General features: G+C 37.2%; 1 protein-coding gene across 8 annotated transcripts in view; it reads left to right on the top strand.

Moving 5' to 3' along the window:
* Positions 1-17,738, top strand: part of CdGAPr (GTPase-activating protein CdGAPr) — a 70,932-nt gene that overhangs the window by 43,907 nt on the left and 9,287 nt on the right. For 7 of the 8 annotated variants that reach the window (XR_012998569.1, XM_031971638.2, XM_031971648.2 and 4 more), the window contains 6 exons: positions 10,486-10,623; positions 11,196-11,600; positions 12,491-12,821; positions 13,086-13,419; positions 13,666-14,587; positions 14,753-17,738. The exon at positions 14,753-17,738 is cut by the window's right edge. Coding sequence is in view for 7 of the 8 variants with exons in the window: in XM_031971638.2 (XP_031827498.1) it covers positions 10,486-10,623; positions 11,196-11,600; positions 12,491-12,821; positions 13,086-13,419; positions 13,666-14,587; positions 14,753-17,248 (4,626 nt within the window). In the remaining variant the exon portion in view is untranslated. Of the gene's footprint in view, positions 1-7,853; positions 7,894-10,485; positions 10,624-11,195; positions 11,601-12,490; positions 12,822-13,085; positions 13,420-13,665; positions 14,588-14,752 lie in introns of those variants that run through there. The other variant, XM_031971647.2, reaches the window with a different exon arrangement.

Raw genomic sequence — 17,738 nt, 5'->3', positions numbered from 1 at the left:
CACCTTTCTGCAATTTTCACGTCGTTCGGGTGGGCAAGATCACAGCTTTAGTGGTCAACAGTTTGTAACGTTTGAATAAATGAAAAAAAGCTGATTTTCTAGTAACAACGAAATGTTATTTGGCAATTTAACAACATGATAAATGTCTTATATAGGGTCAAGTACTTAAAACAATTAAGAATTATTGCTGTTATTACACAGTTATTCAAACTACATTGTTACTGCATGTGATTTACTCTTAATATTTATTATTACTTATGTTTATTTATTATTTTTTAAGATATTCATTAGATCTATTATTTGTAGATATTTCGCTTTTGGTTGAAGAAATCATTTCATTTCTCTAAGAACTCTGAAAAATTGATTTTTGAATGTAAGTAAAGACATCGATATTTCTTTAAAACAATAAACAAATGTGACGCTAACTATGTCAGATAGTTAAAGATTCTCTTTTTTAAGAAATTATTGTGTAAATTGATTTAGTAATACGCAAAAGTAAAATATAGGTGAATTCAGATTTTAATAATGCACTCTTCTAATTATTATAAGAAAATGCAAAGTAGTTCATTTGACTGCTCGGTATTTCTAATGTTAATAATTTAACTGTATATGTTTATACCAAATTATAGATATTTCTGTTTTTAGGCTGATATCTTTCTTAAAAAAATGCCGCAATAAGGAATAAAAGTCTGGTCCCGTTTCAAGCCGAATAAGACGTTCACGCGTGTACTCGCAGTTTCGTCTCTGAGTTTCGCAAAAGTTCCAATTTCTAGAAATAAATTTCTCCTAATACATACACCATATTTTGTTTTGGTATACTATCAATTGACTGTGAATATTATGTACAGACTAATGAATAACGCTTAATATATTTTCCACTCCGTTTTATCATCTATTATCTATAACTTAGTATGTGAAAGATTTGTTATTGGTATAACTTAAAGAAGCAACGAAAATTTATATCCTTGTAGTGTATGATTGTTACGTGCCTAATTTGAATCTTAATGGATCGTGGAATTTGGAGAAATTCGGAGTTTGTATTTTGTAATATAACAGATCCCATATTTACTATTTTTTGTATGAAAATTCATGAATTAAATACGTATGATCTTTTGAACTTCGTATATGTTTCATTATAAAAGAATACGTCTGAATAAGTAATAAATGTACAAATTAAGAAACTACATGTTTAATTTCTTTAAAGAAACAGACTATTTATAAATATTTGTATCAAAAAATGATTAGTATTTATTTCATAATATTATATACGAAACACATGGATACATGACATACACAAATGTTAACGTCACCAAAGGAAAATACAACATAATGTAAAAATACGTCATCGGCATTGAACGGGCTATCAATTTTGAATAAAGTTTACTAACATTCATTTCTATCTTCTTCGTTAAGGAAAAAAAGTAAATTCAGTGTCCATTAAGCAAACAACGAAATATTTATTTCCAAGAATATAAATTTAAGTATAGCCGAATAATTTAGAACACAGAATATGCTGTACTACCTAAAAAACTTATGGAATAAAACCTCGATGAACCAAGTCGCTATTTTTTGCGATCTAGATTGTCCAGAATCTTGTTTACTTTAGAACCCAATAATTCAGATTCTTAGGTAATATCACGAAATATGTACGATCGAATGTTACGCTTGAACTGGTCCAGGAAAACATTCAAAATACGATACACAATGGCAATGGATACAGAATTTCGAGAATACTAAATATATTCAAATTTTTGTGCATATGAAGCATAATATATTAATTCTATTCAAATCGAACAATACACTTCTAAGGGAAAATAATTTCATTATATTAATGATGTCCTTAGGATTTGAAATACTTTCGTGGATCACTGTATATTTTCGAAAATTTCTTTTCCAGTTTTCCTACTCATCTGAACAGTTAATCTCCTAATGTATAGGAATAATCGCGGTTCCACTGCAACAACTTCACAAAGAAAATTCGTATCGATCAACCGTTTGAGAAAGCGTGAAACAGAATTTTCTTTTTCCTTTCGTCTGCCGCGTAGCTCGCGGAATCGCGTGCAGATTATGTTCGCGAACGGCGGTCTATCGCGCAAGCTCCGAGTATAGAAATTTACGGACGAATTCGATAGCGGTTTGGCAGCGAGGCGGGCTTAAAGGAGCGTAAGCCAGGAGGCAGCGCGGAACGATCGTTTCCGAGCGATTGCCAGATCCAACGGGGAGAGAACAGTGCTCGTTTATATACGTATAGAAGCCCCGATGTTTGCCTCGAGGTTGCCAAAAAATACAATGACCCAAATAAGACAAGTTGTGCTCCGCTCGTCGATACTCGCCGCGGACGGTAATTCCATTCTGACTCCGTTTTCAGCAAAAAGAGCGCCAGTCGCGATGTACAGCGTCGTTTAGAATTATTTCGAACGATCTTCACACTTAACCCTTTAAGTCCCAAATAAAAACTTCTAAGAAAAGTACATTCATTTTCACAATGTATGTTTCACAATTAACATATCATTCTTGACAAAAATAAATATTTTCGTAAAAAATGACATTCTAACTGTTAGAAAAAATAGGTGGTTGTTACTATATTGATTTTATACTGGTGGCTTCGCGACTAGTTCACTGGTTCGCAGTTTTGCTGATACTGAAGTATGTGGTTTCAATGTTACCGGGAACTATAGGGTTAACTAATCGGTCGCGCAAAAGTACCCGTGTAAACTTTGCTGTATTTCTAAGTTATTAATCGTAACAATTATCGATTTCTTTATAAATTTATACATTTTTTTTGGAAGAACCATGTGCTAGCAGAGTTCATAATTCACCTCTTCATTCTGCAAATTTATAATATTGCCGGTCGTCGACGAAAATTCTATCATTTAATACTGGATTACCGAGCGTTTAACATTAATACATAATACTTATGCATATAATTTGTATAATTCCAACAATAGTCTTTTTTCGGTTTCTTCGTACATTCATTATATTATTCCAGTGGAACTATTTATTTTTAAACTCATTCCGGGTATTTAATACTTTTAACATATCAATAATTACAAAATAAGGAAACCAAAACATGTTGTTTGGTCAGGTGCGGTGGTTTTAGTGTTAATCACCGATCGATAATTAACCCTTATCTTGACAACCAAACTGTCTGCATTTATCCAAATTTTATTATTATAATAGCTTTGCGTATACCTTTTATTTTTGAAGGAAAAGTCGACGTAAAGATGTTCGGTTAATGGAAATCCAAAGAAATTTCGTCAAATTTTCATTAGAATAGAACAGATTCACATAGAAGAAAATTTCAAAATGGGTACCCGAGGACCTAGTTGCTAACACAAGGATTAAACAAAAGTTCGAGAGATAGAATATTACAAATTAATGAAACCGTTTCGCGTAGAATTGATGTATCACTTGTAGTCAGTTTGAAAATTTCTCGGAGTTTCGATATATTAAGTGGATTTTGATAAATTGTTCAGTAACTGTCTTTTATCCAAATATTTGAATAAAAATATCGTTAGATAATGGGTTATATTTAGAGATATGTAGGAATAGTATTTCTTAATTTATAATTTTATTCAGTAGTTTTTATTATGATTATTAGATCATTTACAAATGAAAGAATTCAGCGTCAGTAGAGTTCTTGTCGCAACTTTTGGCATGATATTTTTATTCGTCTAATTATTAATTAAAAGAAAGGATTAAAAACACTGTTTCTCTAGAGTTTAACTGCTAATTGAATTGTAGTGGTTAACGGGTATAAGCTAGTTTATAGCTTCATAAAGTTTGGTTATGGAGCAACATTATAACTATAATTGACTATTTAACAGTTTCATTGAACCGTCTTCAGAAGACTTTGAAAATATCGATAGGCTTGATAATATTGAAAATCTTCGCGATTCTAATTTTTGTATTAACATTCAGGAGTATACTTGTTTGAAGATACTTTCATAGTAAAAGTAGTAGAATTACTAAGTTTAAAGAAAAGAAGAGAACTTCAGAGTAGATTTTCTCTGGAATATTTTTAATACGGCGATTAAATTGTATGCAGAATAATTATATGTATTCTGTGATTACGTATTAACACCTGAAAACTTTCAAAATTGTTACAACTGACACTATAGTCAAGATTTCTGAAACATTGAAACCTTTCAATATGCGAGAGATTTCTCGCTCACATTGAACATCTAAATTACTTCCGCTGCTGTTGAAAGTAAGAAAAAGTTAGCAAGAGGAGTTTATACGTAGCTTCAGTACGTGTAACTTGCTAACGATAAAAAGGATTCTCACAAGACTATCTTGAATTTTACTTTCAGATCAATTTCCTTTTCTGAATAGCGAAGATGAGTTCCAAGATGTATAACGCCGTAAAACAACTTTGAATAAAACAGTTTGAGACTAAACTAATATAAAAATAATAACTGGGATCCTTTCGTTCAAGATTAGTAATTGATCATTTTTTTGAATTTCTATATTGGACTTATTATAATGTTTTATAATGTACGTATAACGTATAATCTTTTAAAATAATAATGTATACAAATTTTCGATCATGTATGGCTCCATCATATTAAAATTACTAAATAGATCAAAGTGTTACGATTACTAAACTCATAGAGATGCTTGTATAAAAAATGTATTGAAAACACTCATAAAATTGGCACAAATATAACAATCTTACGAAGTCTTATGCTCTGTATAAGAAATTCTATGTAAGGCAATATAACTACTCGGTAGTTCTAGTGTTAATGCATACGAAATACCGACATTTCCGACTAACCCAATTTATATGGAGTGTCGAAAGCTGCTCCACGTGCCCGAAGAATTCAATGACCCCATAATTCCTCGAGTTTCAACCGTCTGTTATTCGTCAATGTCTTCAGCTATTCATCGTCGATATTATAATGAGGGAAATCATTACCATGCTTGATGCTTGTCCGTATGTGGTTTTCGTGACTCCAATGAAACATTCTTTTAACCTTGATCAGGCCCTACGGTCTTTTTCTACCCAAATGGAGATTAATTCTTGCTGTGATTTTTTGTAACGGGCGGATGAAGGTTAAGGAAACATGAGAGCTCGAGGAAATAAAAATGAAACTTCGTGTGACAACGAATAATATTAGTCTTTCGTTTTCCATCATTTTCTCGCGGCCAGGTTTGCGCGAGAAGGAATATCCTGCTGTAGAAAAGTTTCGAAACACGTAAAAATTTTCATTCATTTAAGGATTGGCGCGAGAAGTTTTTAAGGATTTCTTAACTTTTAAATATTTCTGGCTGTAGCGAAATCATAAAAATCTCCAGGAATTATTCCATAATGTCTTTTAAAGGTCCTATGAAAATAGAGCACTGTATGTAATACGAACGGAAAGTAAAAGGTTCAGCTTGTCGGAGCGATTTCTCTTTTAACTTTTTTGTATTTTATAGATGAAAAATTGTTAACTCTAGACAAAGCATGTTCTATAACCTTCTCGTCAAAAAGTAAATTTTTACATTCGTTTAGCTCTGTTCGCTATTTTAGGCATTCTATCGATTGATTTGTTTATTGTTGCATGAAAAATATCCTTTCTAATAAAGCTCGACACTGTCCTTGTCGACCTTTCAAATCGCCGGAAATGTTTATTATTTTCTACTACTATTTTCATTGTGGTAACAGAAAAGTTGAACATTTATCTCAACTTTTTTCGAAAACGGCACAATAAAAGATGTTCGAGTTTCGCACGCTTGCACCGTGACTCTATCGAGACACGTTTCTGTCGTATTTACGTGTCTATTTATTGGCAAACCACGTATTTTAATGGCTTTATAGGAAATTTAAACTTGCAAAATTACTCCGAATGCACATCATAATAAAGTGTAGCGTTTTAAATAATATTTCTCAGGAAAATCCATTTTCTAATGCAAATGCATTTTTCTACTCATAATCGTGAAAATTTGAATTTACACAAAGATCTGTGGTCTATTTGTCAGCCAAACATCGGATTGAAAGAATTAAGATCCATGGATCGCCTGGAGGAACGTGAAAGCAGTGATTTTTGTGTTCCGTTTCGGCGTGGCACACGTATTCGTAGGTCGGGGCATCCGCGGCCAGTGAGACTTAAGCTTGTTGGACAAACGAGATAATTGATAGTGCTCTTATAATTGAAAGCCTACTCCACCACTTCTCCCGACAGTTAAAGAGGAAGTCCCTTGTACGTGGCTGAAAGGCCAGGCTTCACTTCCGATTTTTTCCCGGCGAAACCCGTATATCTGATTCATCGCCGACAAGTGACGCGTTCATCTTCTTAGTGGGTCCATTGTTACCAATTTCAGATAACTCCGATAAATTAACTGTCCGATCCTCGGAATTCGTCGACGCGCTAGGCCCAGCTTCTCTGTTTTTATTCGAACGAATACCCTAGAAGTCGAATCTGGCGTTGCCGGAGTTAAATCTTGTCTGGTGACATTTGTTACCTCTTGCAGGGAAAGTACAAACTTGCAATGTTTGTAAAGTGTAACGTGAACTCGCTGATATTATGAGTTTGTATGTTATTATTGTAATGAACCATTTAATCCTTGTGATAGCAACTGAAATGTTCGCGTTTGTTCTCACTGTAGTATTGCAATATTTTTGCATGCACTTTCTTGTTTTCTAAGCACAAATTGATTCAAAAAGGAAGGTCATAGGTCAAACCTACGGATTGGTAGTTTTTGTTATTATTCATTCCATTATCGTTTGTTCATATTATCTCCGCTGACATTTTCCCCCTATTCTATCTATATAGAATTGAGAAATTGAGAAATTCCTACGCTTTGTAGAAGTAAAACAGTAGAAGACTAAATACACGCATATTAAGATTGAGGATAAAGTAAATTGTCCAAGACAAAAGTACAGTTGCTGGTACTTTTCAAGAGGAGAAAACATACAAAAAAAATTACGAAGCTTCATACGACATTATATTCACGGTTGCTGAAAAGTTATCGGCTGCAATGTTGTAAAGCTAAAAATATATAGCGACATTTAAAAAATTCCCGATGACTTTCAAAGCACCTTGAACGTAACAACACGCAAAAAATGTAAAACTGCATCGTACCTAAATAAAAATTATTGACTACGGCAAGCGAATTATCGTCCATACAAATTTCCTTCAATTTTCTTGAACTGTTTCGATACTAGTTTCGAGTAAGTTCGCGGTAACAAACTTTTTGTCGATAATTAATCATGCGAAACGATCACGTAAAAGCTCCTCGCGCCTCTTCTATCGACAGTCTCGTTCAACCGAAAGTTATATAAACAGTTAATTGGGCATTAGCGAAATTGTTACTTTAACGTACAACTTACGACCGTATATCCTTATAAACGCTTCAAAGTCTATGTTCTGGTTAGAAACCGGAGAGTAAGTTTGTGCGAGAGATTACAAACCCATTTAGTAACTGGTTTAGTCGCCTCACGTTACCGGTCCTTTTTTTTCAACCGGCTCATTATTTCTAACGTTAGCATAACGTTCCTCGATCAATTCACGGGTAAACGATAAACGGGCGCCGTTTATGCGTCAGGGGAGGCCGTATGATAATTCAAAGTAACGGGTGACTAAATGTTTCACGAGGCGCGGATAAATTTCAACTGACCCGATTTCGGCGGACGACCGTAAGTTACGAGGAAATTGCGAAAAATACACACACAACGAGAGGGAGAAGGAGACAGAGATGCATTATTCACGGAATGGTGAACCCGTTCGTTTCGTTCGTTCCGTTCGTTCCGTTCGTTCCGTTCGGGCCAGGCGGATACAGTCGGCGAAATAATTCGGAGAGCCGGAGGATTGAAAGACTCCTCGGCGCGGAGAGAAATTTGAAAGGCGCGATTCTGTATGCTTTTTCAGCTTGAAGATGACGATGCCCGGGCCGCGTTCAGCAGACAAGGTCAATGAGTAAGCTTGCTACTTATGCGAGGACTGTGCTCGACATTCGCGTTGCGGATACGGCCCAAATTTTCTGTACAGGCCAGCCCAAAAGTCGCGATTGATCAGTTCTCAAATTTCACGATCAATTCTGCCTAGAAGAATAGTTTCAGTTTATTTTTCATTCTATTATTCTTGGTTTTTGCTAGAGTCCTTTGATCCTTTGAAAGTTTATTAATCAACAGCAATAATTGCTAATATTTCACATGTTTATTGTCTTCTTTTACATTGGTCACGATTATTGTTTTAAGTATTGTTAATTTGTACCATGAAATGGAATTTATAGATATTTGTTTTTGAATGATATATCTACAATTTATTTTTCATTACTTGTATTTGAAATTCAATTTTTCTAGTTTTCACATTTCAATAGAGGCGATTTCAAATATACATCTTTCGCGACGTAACGTTAAATACAATACATAAAGAAGTCTGCTGTTAAGGTCGTTGCGAAGATGAAAACCTCGAATTTTCAGCTTAAATTTCAGTTTCGTTCGAAAACGTGGAGCCGAAATCAATTTCGAAAACCGAAATCAAATCAGTTTATTATTTCGCCCGAACTTTATCGGTAGCTGAAACGTTAGCATCCATAACATTTTCCTTAGATAAAATTCGTTTGAAAACAAACGTGCCGAATCGAAGCGACGTAAATATATTTATATGCGAAGATGCGCTGACAACGGTTTGAAAAATAGGAGTGAGGCGGGTTGGCAACGACCGAACAGAAAATTTCAGCCGCACCGATGACCCGAATGCCGTGCGGTATCCTCGTTAGTTAAGTTCTCCACGCACGACGATGATTCATCTGAACCGTCTTCCTTCAATTGCCTTCGCTGACTGCCACCATTTTCTGCCAGCTTTGGGCGCGACGCAGCGAAACCCGTTTAAAGTCGTTTCTTACTTACATAATAAGTTCATTCGAACCGCGCTCGGTTTCACGATTCTCGTTTCTCTTTAAGCGACAACGCGCCGGTACGAACGATTAAAGGGAAAAAAGCGCGCTCAAGACTTTTTGCTCGGCTTAGAAATTCCGTCGCTTCGTCGATTTGGCTTCCCCGCTTCGTTTAAACAATGATTCTTTGTTTTTTTCTTCTGTTCCTTTTTGAAATTCTTGCTCTGAACCTAATAGAAAAGTTTGAGTTCTTAAAAGCAGATTTTTACCTTCTTTTTCAATCTTCCCTTTGGATCGAACTACAAACATGGCTCTAAATAGTGTAGAGTTCTTATAGATATATTCAACTAGATACAAGTCAGTTAATTTATGGTTGCATTACAACCATAGTCAGTGAAAAACTCAGGGTGCAAGGAATTCTTTAAAACATTTGTTAACGGTAAATTCTTAATTGAAACCAAAGAAGGAATACATTGATAAATCTTGATTTATAGTTTCTGTTAGACAACGAGTTGATAAGACAGAATTGTTTTCCAAATGAAATGTTCTATTTTCAAGTTGAAATCAGTTCAGTTTTGCTGTTTGCGCACCGTTGATCGCGGAACACACCCTGTGTGAAATTTGAGTTAAAAATACGAAGCTCGATCTCGTAGATGTAAACATTTCGTCCGGCGATAAATCAACGTGTAATGGTACGGAAAACGTTTTGATGGAATTTTATTCCGGGCTACTTTCTTTACGTGAACCGTAAATACGTTAACGCATCGGTGATGGACTGTTTTATTAAAAACCTGACTGTAATAAAGTCCGAATGAATTCACTGGCGCGTTTGTTTTTTAAAGATATATTTCTTTCACCAAACGAAACATCGAGAAAATATTTTCAAATTCGAGTAAACACATTGTCATTCGAATGTAAAAAGTAGTATACTTACAATTAAGAAGTAAACAGTAGCAAATTAGTAATGCATAGATTCGATTAGTGCAGGTAAGAAGAAAATAATTGTTACTCGATTGATTGTAATCCCGATACAAACCCATAAATGTGCAATCGAATATGTTTATCCTTGTTACTGTTTAATATTTATGTTCTGCTTTTGCATACGTTAATATTAGTCATTATTATTATTAAAGTAAGAATTGCTCTATTATATTCTTTTCTTTTTTACTTAAATAACCATTTAATTTTATTAATTACTTTAATAAATTTAATTGGTTTTTTACTCAAATTAATCTTTGTGCACTGTTTATGTTATTATTGCAATTAATGTTTTACCTATTAACATTAATCGAAATTGATATTCGATCAAGAAAAACTATTTCATCAAAACCGAAATTTCCGTCAATCAGTTATAGTATAAGTAATGATTATATGTATATACATATATATATATATATATATATATATATATATATATATATATATATATATATAAATATATATATATATATATATATGTAATTTGCTCGAATGGTGCACAAGAATTAAGTCATAAGATTATACCAATATGGATTACAAGCAAATTGTAAATTAGATACAGTGTATATAAGTGAAGTAAAATAAATTTTTCTTTAATTCCGTTTTGGTAAAATTGATTAAAAAAATTAATGAAAACAACTTGCATATTTGATGAAAGTCAATAAATATATCTGCTTCGTACAGGGATTAGGATGTAATCGAACAGATGACTTCAGCACGCCAGTCAGCTCAGGCAGCAACATGGGCAGTATTGCACGGTTCCCGAAATTGGACGAATGTGCCCACTTTCATTACGAGCACGTCGAGCTCAGTTCCTTGGAGGTCAGTTATACATAATTAATCCTTGCCTTTATTAAACATTCAGTTCATGTCGCCGATAGTTTCTAATGATCATTTAACACACGAAACTAAATAAATTTAAATTAATAAACATAAAAAAGATATTTCTTTTTTATTATTTTCTTTTTTTGTCGTTTTTAGAAACTGCTAGATTCTATTTTTTGTTTAATAAAATTAGAATCGTATACTTGAATTATGTATGAATATTATTTATATCGAAACAAGAATCACGAATCATCCCATATCGTATTTGCACTAGTGAAATAATAAATACTAGCGAAATATACTATAATGGTAGAAGACACTGAATGTTTTTAACTTCAATTATGTTACTAATTTATTATCACATTTATCTACCGAAATAAATCGTATTGTCAACAAAATTTTTCATATATAAATTCAGCTCTAAACACACGCACTTAAAAATATATCACTTTTACCTAATATTAAAATAAAAACAAAGTAAAAGAAAGAATATTTCCATAAAAATATAAAGAGAGCTAAACCAGTCATGTGATAAATGAAAATTGACGATGAAAATGGTGTGATTGCAGGTTTCACTCAGCGAAGGTACCAATGATTCCGACAGCTACGTGGTTAGAGTTACATCTGGAGATGCATGCTGGACCCTGCAACGATCTTATGATAATTTTGTTATGTTCGACAAACAACTGCACCGCTGCATATTCGACAGGAAGTTCTCTTCCTTGACCAAGCTTCCAGACACTCGGTCGAAAAACACCTGTGATATACTGAAGGACTATCTGAATCGGTTCTCCCAGTTGAATCATGAAGGCCTAAATTGCGGTCCTGTGTTGAATTGGTTGCAACTAGATAATAGAGGAAGAAGAATCCTCGTCCCGGAGTCAGATTCATGTCCTATTAACACGCCTGCGGTAGCCGCAGCTTATGCAGTTAGACCGTACGTGGCTCAAGCACCAGATGAAATCTCTTTCCAGGTGAGCCTTTGCGGGAAAACGGTTCATATCGTCGGACTTACCATTCTCTATACAAAGGATCCTTATCTACGACATTCCTCTTCCTGTAATTGCGAACTCTTAAGCACCTATAATAACCGTATTGTGATACTGGTATATTATTTTCCTTAATGAGACTATCATAGGACTTGTTCGTACTGATAGTAATTAATTTTTTCGCTGAAGCAGAGCAGTGGAGAGAATTCGCCAGTAATAGCATCACTTTAGAATCTTTAAGAATTTTATTGAGCTCTGAGCCTTATATAAGCAGCCCTTAATCATCAATTATTTAAGACTTGAAATGTTTTATACCCAACTTTGAAAAATTTAGAGTTTGTTATTTCAGTTTTTGCAATATGAATGCGTCTTGTAATAGTTTCGGGGAAATTAAGTTATTGTAACATTTTTAAAATCAGTTTACTTTTCGAACAAGTAAAGCTCTTTACTGAAAATCCTTCAGTACTTTCCAACAAAGAAACAACTATATGTATCATTTTCGTTTCATTTCCAACAATTTTAAAAATATGTAAGTGTTCTCTTTTCATTGACTCACGCACTGGAAATACATGAAATACATCAAATATACGCATCTAACAACCTCGAGTGTCATTCGAGTGTCATTCGGGCACGCTCGACTTGTGGACTAGCCTAAACCTGAATCAGACTGGAACATGACTAATTTTATGTCTGCAAAATGTACGCTAACGTACAAGCCTTGGGCGTACAATACAATAAAGGCCAATATAAATCTTGCTGGAAATTTACTCAGCAATTAATTGTAACTTTAACATTTCGACCGATTTACAATATAAGTGTAAGATAAACCGGTAAATCTCTAATTGTGATCTAATATACATATTCATGACTTTTAGGTTGGAGACATGATATCTGTAATAGACATGCCTCCCCCGGGAGAAAGTACATGGTGGCGCGGAAAGCATGGCTTTGCAGTCGGTTTTTTCCCAGCAGAATGTGTGGCCGTGATAGGAGATAAAGTTCCGCGACACCTGACCGTGTCGACGACAGTCAGGTCGAAGTTACCTGTGAAACCGGTGTTTAGGAAACATGGGAAACTGATCGCCTTCTTCAGATCGTTCATACTGAATAGACCCTCTAGGAGGCGGTTAAAGCAGTCAGGAATCTTGAAGGAACGTGTATTTGGTTGTGACTTAGGAGAACATCTATTAAATTCGGGTCACGATGGTATGTGAATCCCTCCTTTCAACTCTATAATAGTAACATCCAGGTACCCTTCATTTAAGTACTGCAATTGTCTTTATGAAGTACTCGAAAAGACGGAAAATGATGCAATTAACACTTTATTTACAAGTAATTATCTAATTGTCTTTTAAAGATCTATGATTAACAATTATTATCTTTGTTTCAATTTAGCAAAGACGTTTCCTAGTCTACCAGTAAGCTTCCGCTGACTGAAATGTTAATCTTTAATAATATTTGTCATTGCAGTGCCCACCGTTTTAACATGTTGCACTGAATTCATCGAGAAGCATGGGTTGGTTGATGGTATATATCGTCTAAGCGGCGTGACATCGAACATTCAAAGATTACGAAACGCGTTCGACGAGGATCGTGTTCCTGCATTGCATTCCGATGAAAGTATTCTACAAGACATCCACTCGGTGGCGTCTTTATTGAAAATGTACTTCAGAGAGCTACCGAATCCACTCTGTACATACCAGCTTTATTCTACTTTCGTTAGCGCGGTTCAGGCTAATACCGACGCGGAAAGGTTAAGGCGGATGAGGGATACCGTTAGAAAATTACCACCACCTCATTACAGGTATCTGAAAAAAACATATCTATTTTCTGTTTTCTTAAATTCTACTACTTTTTATCGTATAAATAATACTCGATTAAGTCTGGGTAAAATTTAGAGAAAAAATACTTCTAACACTATTTAAAATATTCGATACTATTCGAATAAGTCTTGATATGGCTTAGTTAACCCACGATATTAATATGGTAAATAGCATTTCTACATTGAATAGTTCGAAATGTACTCACGATTATGAATCTGTATTTTCAGAACTTTAGAATATCTCATGCGCCATCTGGTGCGAGTCGCAGCCCGTGGCACGGAGACCGGCATGACGCCCCGAAACATCGCCATAGTATGGGCTCCGAACCTGTTGAGGTGCAAGGAACTAGAAGTCGGCGGTGTGGCGGCGTTGCAGGGGGTCGGTGTGCAGGCGGTTGTTACGGAATTCTTAGTTTGTTACGCGGAATTAATTTTCGGCGACGGTCCGGTCGGCCGACCTAAATCGTTGGCGATTACGACACCAGCGAGATTGTTAAGTCTGGAGGAGGCTCGAAACAGAAGTCTGAGAGGAGAGCCGGATTACATAGAGGTGGGCGCTGGGCCAGCTGGAATGTCATTACAGTATCACACTGTCATAGAGCTGCCGCGAAAGAGAAACGGCTCGAAGCGTTCGCCATCGTTGAACTGGAGAGCTTTGTTTGGTAGGGGTGGTCCGGGTGCCAGGGGAAAACCGAGGCAAGTTGGCACGCCACCTCAAACAGAAACGGTGCCAAGTTCCTTAAACTCGTTGCGACGGTTAAGACCGGTGAAAAGCGCCGACAGTTTAGACGGCGAGGACAGCCTGGGTCCTCTGCTCGGACCCCCGCCGGCTAGACCCTGTGGGCACAGTCGTTCGGTTTCCCATGACTCGTACTTCGATCATCTGGCGGACGCGCCTAATCCAACCTCACCCCTGGACTTGTCGGAGATACAGCTTAACTTTGATTTGGAAGAACGCGAGATGAGGATGTTCTCCGAGGAGGAAAGTGGAGGTGTTGCTTCAGTCGAGGCATCTCCGAGGCGACAGAGAATGGAAGGGACCCAGAACACTGCTAACACCGGTGGATCCAAGAGAAAACGATCGAGATTAGAAGAAAGACTGCAATGCGACGTCGAGTTGCGCTTCATTGATAGCCAAAGTCCTGATCAGGTACGATCCTTCTATATAATAAATAATCGCATTAAGTGACTTTATAAGAACTACTTTTTATCAAAGTTGCATCAAAATTGTCGATTTTCACTTCGGTATGTTCCCTTGTTGGACGTTCGTTTCATGTAACTTACCCTGTAAATACATTGTCGTGTATATTCACAGGTGATGGTGTCTGCAGACGTGCACAGTATGGACACCCCATCCCCTTTACCTACTCCAGGGTACCTTCCACTGTTGTCTGAAGCATCAACGCCGCTCACCCCCGCGACGTTACACGGCACACCGCACTCCGCATCACCCATCCCAGCCAACAGTCCTAGGATAAGTTTCCGAAGCTTCACCTTACCATTAGAAATTGACGACGAGCAGAGGAACACGAACAAGCTGAACAGAACTAGCGTGTCTTCCGATAAATCATCCGACCCTAGTCATAGGTTATCCGTAAACTTAGAAGGGCAGAGTAACGCGAAGTCCTGCGAGAGGATAATTATGTACGAGAAGCGCGCGGACTTGTACGACGACAAAGAGTCTTCCAAGGCTCAAAAGAATTCGAAGGTGTCAAATTTAGCAGTGTCGGATGTAGACCAAGAGATGACACCTTGTGATAGGCTAATGTCCCACTCTAGCAACATAGAATCGAACAAAACAACGCTTGCTTCTAAGAACGCAGGGAATAGATCGAGCTCGTGTCCAACCGATGAGAGCAAATCGTCCCATAGCGACAACAGAGACAATTTGGACATACGAACGAATGATTCTTCGAACAAATCCATTAGCTGCCAGAACGGTGGTGATTTGGCCGAGAGTTCTAACGCGCACAGAAACGAATTGCAAGGTTTGCCATTGTCGAGTGCCACCGACCTTGATTCCCCAATGTCCTACGAACAGACCATCGAAGATCTACCGGACTCCGGTTTTGTTATTTGTGACAGTTCCGATAAGATGTTCACCAGCACAGAAACACCACAGATGGCATCCAACACTAATGATTCTGGTGAATGGGTAATAGTCGAAAGGACTGGATCGATTACGACTCCTACTAGCGAATCGAGCAGTCCTAAAGATCCTCTGGAAGGCACGGTGAATGCTGCCATAGCAACGGATACCCCACAATTGAGGTCGATGTCGGAGAACGTTTCTAGAACCTCTTTGGATCTCACTATGGGGTCAACCGTAGATACAGACACATCTTGTATTGGTGTTAGCGATTTGACCGAAAGTCCTCTACTTCCCCAGGAGTCTGGAGAGATGACGTTCGACGTCGTTGATCGAGATTTGGAGGATCATGATGGCAATGCTCGAAGGTCAGGCGAAGGATTCGATGGCCAAGCGAATTTCAATTTGGTCGATTCCGGAAACAATTTCTCGAACATCTCCCCGATACACGACCAGGAAAACGGGAATCAGAAGATTTGTGCCGTGAACGTAACGGACGTTCGTTTGAATCAGAAACCCAGTGAAATGGAACACGAAATTTCCACGTGTTATGCTCAATTGGATAATACGAAAGCATTCAACAGGAACGAGAATCCGGCAAAGGAAGAAGTTCTTGGGGCAGAGACGTTCGAGAATTCGCAAGGAGCATCCAGGAACGTGGAGTTCCAACAGCAGGACATCCGACGGTCTTTACAGTTGCACCAGAAGCCCCATTTTCAAGGCGATCGTCATTCGTTCTCGAGCAAGTCGAGCAAGAACGATCTTGCTTTATCCCTCACCGACAATAACAAACCACGTTGTCCGAGTCAGAAGCAGGAAAAGTGCCAAAGTTTCGAGTACCTAGCACGAAAGGAACCGGCTCAGAACAGTCAGCAGCACAAACAATATCAGCGTACCGAGGAGAACTCGAAATGCAATAATCTGAAGAGTACTCAGCCACAAGAGCACATCGAGGTGATCCCGTCAGAAAACGCGGCGGAGCCCAGCGAGATCGCGCATCCACCCGAAGGCGCGTCTGAGACGACCTCCTTGAACTCATCTTGCACCTTCTCAAACGCATCTTCTCCGGTAGATGATTCCATAGTCCTCCGCGATACTGCGGCAATATTGCAAGAGCTGGCTTTGCAGAGATTATCGGGAGGAATGGTGGGTAGCGACCTTACCATTCCTCCAAGAAGAAGATACGAAACCGAAAGCAGCAAGGATCGCAGAAGTTTCGATTCTGAGATTGGCAGGGAAATAGTCAGGGAACGAAAAATGAGGCAAGAACTGGACACAGCTAGGGGAAAGTCTGAAGAGCCACCGTTGAATTCTCAACATTTACCGCCGTGCTTGAGAGCTCGCCATGCGAGAGCTTCTAGAGCATCTTTGAGCCGATCGTTGGACGAGGCTAAATTCAATAAAATGACTGAGAAAGCTTCTCTGCCCGTGAAACAGTCCTCCGAAGATTCGCAGCATAGTTCTACGCCCAATGTTGGAACCGGAACGAATGTGTCCTGTAACTCTGACAAAATTCAGCTGAAGAACCTTAGTGGCTTAGACCTGGGCGATCCCCAATGCAGAGAGAGGATAGAAAAGTACAAAGAGGAGAGGCGGACGTTCTTGAGGGATAAGTATAGATCGGAAAGCTTCCGGGGAATATTGTCAAAGACGGAGGACGACGGGGACCAAGCGTTTTTGGCTAGGTTAAAACAGAGAACATCTAGGCCCTCTCTTCATTGATATTAAGGATAACATTTATGAAACGGTCGAGTTTTCCGCGTGAATTGCCTCCGTCGCGTCGCGCGGTGAAGTATTCGGACGAATAAAGTGAAGCTGGTGGTTGCACTGATCGCATTTAATCCTTTGCACTCAGAGTTTAGTTCGATGATAATAGAACTTCGGTTCGGTTTTTCTTGTAGAATTCAGTATTATTACATTGAAAGATAAATACTCTTACTGATAAACATAAAAATGTTGTATATGAGTAAATCGAAAAGAAAAATGAATAACATTTGAATAACGTGTGGTTTTGTTTAAACAAATGACAATTCGATGCTTTAAAATAAGAAAAATTATTATAATGGAACTTTTTCTCGAAAAGGTAATCTCAGATTTCAGTATTTGGGTTTCAATATAAATAATTATTTCTTTTTATTTTATTCGTAATAAATTTACTGGTTTTAATTTATCAAGTATGTAAAAAAATTGATTTCGTTACTTTAAACTACAT

Source organism: Nomia melanderi, chromosome 5 (assembly GCF_051020985.1).
Source record: "Nomia melanderi isolate GNS246 chromosome 5, iyNomMela1, whole genome shotgun sequence".
Lineage (NCBI taxonomy): Eukaryota > Metazoa > Arthropoda > Insecta > Hymenoptera > Halictidae > Nomia > Nomia melanderi.
This window is presented reverse-complemented; position numbering and strand designations above follow the sequence as displayed.